The sequence below is a fragment of the Cynocephalus volans genome, chromosome X (assembly GCF_027409185.1).
Source record: "Cynocephalus volans isolate mCynVol1 chromosome X, mCynVol1.pri, whole genome shotgun sequence".
Taxonomy (NCBI): Eukaryota; Metazoa; Chordata; class Mammalia; order Dermoptera; family Cynocephalidae; genus Cynocephalus; species Cynocephalus volans.
This window is the reverse complement of record NC_084478.1, coordinates 180,794,430-180,800,468: the sequence shown is the minus strand read 5'-3', so window position 1 is coordinate 180,800,468 and position 6,039 is coordinate 180,794,430. Positions and strand designations below refer to the sequence as shown.

Below are 6,039 nucleotides of genomic sequence, written 5' to 3'. Positions count from 1 at the left end.
TTAGGCCATCGCAGCTTCTGTGCTGTAGGACAATGGAAGTGACAGACAACAGGGCAGGCACAGCAAAGGTCAAAAGCCTCACGTGCTTGGTGGCAAGCACTTCCTGAGTATGGCTCCATCCCGATTGGGCTGCCGCTCCCCGGGAATACTTGAAACTGGCACTCACGGTAAAGGGTGTATCCTGCCACAGCTGGGGGTGGCAGGTCTCAATGTGCTCTTCAGGTCTTCCACCAACTCTGCGTATGTGACAATTCTGACCATCACGGGACATGTCATGCTGACATTCTCACTAAGCTCTAAGGACTCCTCTTCACATGTGATGGCGGCATAGGTATCCCAGTGGCACCGGTAGCTTGAGCAAGCGGGTTTCTGAATCCCCTTGCCCACCCCTCCTTCAGGCCCTCGAACTCACTTGCTGTTTCTCAGCATCGGACTGCAGACCGATGGCCCCTCTGGTGCAAACCTGTGCTGGCAGGCAAGTGAATCTGGAGAGAGGAAGTGTTGACCTGTTCTGCCTGCTGTCCCCCCAGACACGCCACAGCCAGTACAGAGACAGGCCTTCATAGCCTACAGGCCCTAACTTCGGGGAGTATGCCACCTCTCACGCGCCAGCGCTCAGGATTTATCCTGATGGGACATGCAACTATGTTTCCGGGACAGTGTTGATGGGATAGCAACCTGGTGCCCGACACCGAGCTCCTGAGACAGGTCCATTTCCCTGTGTCCTAGGCTCCTTCGTGTCACGTCCTGGGTTTCAGGTAGGAGCCACTCAGACTCTGAAGAGCAGGGGAAAGCCTGGGTTGTGTCTCGAAGCCAAGGTCATCTCCCGGCAGGGACAAAACATGGCACCATTAAACTCTGCCCTGACCTAAAATGAAGTGTGCAGGTGGAGGGCAATGACGTGCACCGGACAGGGAAGTCTGATGGGGTGGTCTGCAGGCTCATGTGCCAACGATTGGTCTCTTGTGCCATCCCAGAGAACACGACAGAACTGAGCGTATTCTCGCAGCACAGATCTACAGCTGGGGGAACCCATTCTCACTAGGGATTTTTCCAGCGCCAAATGATAGGGGGGTATCCCAAGTGAGGTTCCATGGGTTTGATTTGCCTCTGCTGTCCTCTCTTCAATGCCAGTTCCAATGGGCCCAAGCCCGTCACAATCCAGGAGTTATGACCTGATCAATTTGTGAGTTTTTGGCTCAATCCCTCTGTAACAATTCCTTTCCTCATGTCCTCTTCGACCAGGTGTTTGCTGTTACTCTTTAACAGTGCACGGTGCATGTGAGGATGTCGCCATACTCGTCCATTCACATCCTCAATCTCTGCCTCTCTCTCTCTCTGTCTCCCTGTCTTTGTCCTTGAGACTTTGTCACCTGATCTCACTAGGTGTATGGTTCTATGAGTCTCACGTCTTCTATGCCTGCATGTCAAAATTTTCACTTCAAGATGTCCATAGCACTCTGTGTCGAATGCCCTTACTGCTCTTTCTCTCATCTTGGTCACCATTATTCTACAGCCCATCTGAGAGTGACTTGGACATCTCACCTTGTTGCACGGAAATAAAGGGAAACTCTTTCATATCTCAATGAACCAGGATGTTTCTGACAGATGGTTGATTCCACATGTTTAGGCTACAGGGATTGCTTTTGGTGTGGGAATGTCCAAGGAAGACACACACTTTGGGACAGAAAAAGTAGTGACTCATACAAAGAGGGCGTTCACATTCCATCCCAGACCAGGAGGCGTACTGAGAAATGTTCGCTCCTGGAAAAGAGACCAGTAATGACGATCCCCAGAGCAGGGAGCTCTCCCATGCAGTGTCCATGGGTGTGCTGTGCAAAGTCTCCATCGGGCAGGAGGGGATGCCGCCTTCTCTTTTCCTTACTTTCAGATGACCTAATGCTTCGGCAAGCTTGCATGGCTGTACTTGCCTCAAAATCCCCTTCCTGATATTTACCTAGACACTTTACATTTGTGCCTGGCAGGAGGAAAGGAGAACATCTCAGAGCTTGCTGGCTCCCAGGGGCCTCCTCTGGGTTTGTTAGAGAGAATAAAAGCCACTGAAGACATGGGCTCACACAGCAGCTCGTGTGAGGACACTCCCGGGGAAGTTCAGGGAAAAGCATGGGAACATGTGTGCGCCGTGAAGAGAAAGTTGGACTCAGAGCCTGATTGACCAGACCGTGCTTGATGCTCAAGCATGGTGTCTGGGGACAGGGAGAATCTAGAAAGAAGGATGTGGTGGTGCAGGTGTACTAATTGGTGCTAATCTGTCAACATAACAGGGTCGAAGGACAAGTAGGAATTCACACATCTTGGCCCCAGGCAGTTTTTACTGCGTAGTTCACGCCCTCTTTGCCCTGGTCCCTTTCACCTTGCCTCTTTTGCAAGAGGTAGCCCGGGAGTCTACTTGTGCGCGTGAAAGTGCAGAACCACGTTACCAGAATAAAGAGGGAAGGGCAGAAAACACAGTTGTGAAGCAAGGGGGTGCCCGTGTACAATTCCATCGCGACACTAGAACACAAGACAGTGACATCAGTCACCCAACACAGCATGTGTGGAACCACGCTCGCTACCGTCTACCCAACAGGGAGGGGAGAAAAGAGAACGATCACGAGGCAGAAGGGTGTAGGAGATCTGGATGACACCCTTGACCTACGGACCCACTATACATACCGAAGAGAGGAACCTAAAAACCTTCGAAGGACTTCCTTTCTTCCAAAGTACACACGGCCAGTGACATCCACGCGGTGGCCATCTGCCATTGGTAGAAAGGAGGCCAGGGCTTGCTCTCTCAGTCTCTGGGAAGGCACTGCATCAATGTGTGCATGCAGGCGGCTGGACATTCTGCTGAATCACCTCCATTGTGCCAGGCACTGAGGAGGAGAGGGTCTGATACTTGCAGAGACAATCGTGCACTATTTCTGAGACCCCTAATTTTCCTAATCCTGAGGGAGACGATGCAGTAATGCTCTTTGCCTCTAGACCCGGTGAAATCCAGCGCAGCATCATATAGAGCAACGCATGGGCCCGGCCCTCAGAGAACCTCACTCTGTCTGTGGGCTGGAACTGAAATACCCAGTACTGTCCACTGCGCCCGCTTCGTGTCCTTAAGTACTTTATGTTGTCTGAATTCGGTGCCACACAAGACGCAGGCATGGACCTTGGAGTGGAACACTCATTGGACTTTGCAAAGGGCAAACCGGCTGTGTGTGCGCACTGCACCTGGCAAGTTGGAGGGCTTCCTGGAGACACGGGCCTGGGCTCGCAGGCAGGGCAGTTGTGCCTCAGATGTCTGCGTCCGGGAGGCGGGGCCGTCATGGGTGACAGCCACTACCTCTTCATCCATTGGTCGTGGAGCAACAGTAGCGGTGTGGGCGTGGCTGGGCGCCTTGGCCCCATGACGACGGCAGAGCGCGCCAAGCCATGCGCATGCGCCCGATGCCGAGCCAGACCGCGAGGCTCCCGGAAGTTCCCAGAGCCAGAAGCTGCCTGCGGCTCGGCTTCTCTAGCTGCTGCCTGGGGTGTGCAGCTCAAGGCTTTCGGCCTTGCGTACCCGGCGCAGCTGAGCCTGCTGAGGACCAGGGCAGCATGGCGAGTGAGGCGGGCTCCCGGGAGGAAGGGTCTTCCGCCGAACCCTGGATGAAGGTAGGTGTGGGAAAGGGCCCTCGGGAGGGAGGGGCCGGTAGGCCTCTTGGGGAGCAGCCGCCAGAGGCCAGTAATGGCGTGGGGTGTGCGACCCAGGCGGAGTTGGGTGGGACGCCCGAGGAGGCCTCCGGGACCGGGGTTGAAGCTGTGCAGGAAAGCGAGGCCTTCGCAGAGAGGGAGGCAGCGGCGACCAGGCAGGAGGTGGCGCTAGATTTGTTTGAGGCAGTGGAGGTGGTGGAGGTCGCTGTGGAGGAGGGAAGAGGAGAAACCGGAAGAGGCGTGTGAGGAAGGAAAAGTCGAGGACCAGTAGGATAAAGAGCTGGAAGACGTGGTGCTGTCCTTGTGGATGGAATGGCGGTGGCAGAGGTCGTTGAGTGGCAGGAGGAGCAGGAAGAGAAGGGGTAATCCGAAGAGGGAGAAGAGGAGAGAGAAGTCGAGGAGCAGGATGATGTGGTGCTTGTGTTGGTGGATGTTATTCAGGAGGTGGAGGCAGCTGAGCAGGACGAGGAGAAGGAGGAGCAGGAGCAGTGGAAGGGGGAGTGGGCGCAGCACGTGATGGACGGTGAGAGGGTGGTGTAGGAGCCTGACAGGGAAGAGGAGGAGGAGGAATTTGAGGAAAAAGTTCAGGAAGAAGACGTGGGGGAGGAAACTCTGATGCAACTTGTAGAGCCTGAGGAGAAGCTTGAATAGAAGACCCCGACACAGACTCTGTGGAGCCCCATGTTGTCCTTATCCCCTCTGTAGTCGCTGGAGGCCCTTCAGTTAGAGATGGAGCCCGTGAACAACCAAGCCAGGACGGCCTTTGCTTGTTTGAGGCAGAACCTGGTCCAGAGACGTAGGACTCTTCTCGGTCACCGAAGGTCCATCATCCAGGGCATCCCTGGCTTCTGGGCCAAAGCCGTATCCTTTCGAATCTCGCTTTGTACTGACCGGTAGGAGCATGGGCAAGGGTAATAGCAATCGATCCATGGGACAGCTCAGCATGAGAATATACAGGCTGTTCTGGCCGGTTGCTCAGTTGTTTAGAGAATGGTACTGATAGCACCAAGGACCAGTGTTCCGTTCCTGTACTGGAAAACATCTGCTTGGGGGGTGTGGGGGAAGGTACAGACTGAGGGAAGTCGGAGCTGCAGCCACACTCGTGCAAATACAAATACTTATGGCACAGAGACACTAACTGGGGCGGAGAATTAGAAGTCATTCTGGATCAGTGTCGTGAATAGCACAAAGGATTTCTCATGTAGAAAAGGTGTTTGAAGGACAGGCTTTCCTGACAATAATGCTGTAGGAATGTGTATGAATTCCCACCCTAGTCAGTCAGAGCTGATAAAGTGCATACTTAGATACAAGCAGATTCACTTTTGCCCCTAGTACATCGGGGACACATAGAGCTCAGCATCCCTCAGAAAGGAGCCCCTCCCTGTGTCAACGTGGACAGTCTCCCATTTAAGGCCACGCAAGGTACCCATTGCCTTGAGTGTGTCTCATGAAAGGCAGGGAGGGCACAGTGCATAAGGTGTGGGAGACACAATGTGTGAGGTGTGGGAGACCCCTGCGCAACACACTCTCCTAGCTGTTTATACATGCTCAGTTGCTTCTAGCGCCTACTTCCGTAGCATGGAATGGCTCCTTGACCTGAGGCAGATTGTGAACCACCCCGAGATGTTGGCCATGATCAGCGATGAAGATGAAGACTTGCTTAGCTACATGATCGACTTGGAGGTCAGAACTAGTGAGACTGAGGCTGGAAGGTTGAGCGGGGAAGGATAAGAGAAGCAATTCTTTCAGGCAAACAGAAAAGGGTAGGTGACCTGAAAAGAAATTTTAGCCTTCTCCACTTTGTCATGACAGGTGGAGGAAATCAGGCATCCCATTCACTGCTGCAAGATCATGATGTTCTTTCGGGACAACCCGTACTTCCGGAATAAAGTGATTATTAAGGAATATCTCATTAATGTCACCGGTAGGAGGTGGATCCCAGGATGGGTAGTGAAGGTGCTGGGTTTATCATCGTCAGCATGCTCCAACCCCTTCCTGTATACTTTTCTTCCCTGCAGGATATAGGGCATCTCATTCCACTCCAGTTCAGTGGTATCAGGATTATGAACATGAGGCTTATAGCCGCAGGCACCACAACAGCAGTGTTAACTTCTTCTTCAACTGGTTTTCTGACCACAACTTTGCAGGATCTAACAGGATCGCTGAGGTAGGGCCTCACTGCGAAAATTCAGAAATGACCAGGGAGGGTCCCCAGCCTTCTTGGGAATGGTGTCTGAACCCTGAGCGGTCCTGTCCTGGTTCCCCTAACAGATCATCTGTGAAGACCTATGGCTCAATCCCCTGCGGTACCACATGAGGATGCAGGTGCCTGGACAGGGAACCGAGAGGGCA

General features: G+C 53.5%; 1 protein-coding gene across 1 annotated transcript; it reads left to right on the top strand.

Moving 5' to 3' along the window:
* Positions 1–3,319: 3,319 nt before the first annotated feature.
* Positions 3,320–6,039, top strand: LOC134368682 (testis-specific Y-encoded protein 3-like; the record flags this gene model as incomplete). The annotated part of the gene is made up of 7 exons (XM_063085096.1): positions 3,320–3,559; positions 3,745–3,888; positions 4,393–4,548; positions 5,293–5,370; positions 5,500–5,611; positions 5,706–5,854; positions 5,959–6,039. Coding segments are annotated over exons 1-7 (960 nt in total), but the record flags the coding sequence as incomplete, so codon positions are not given.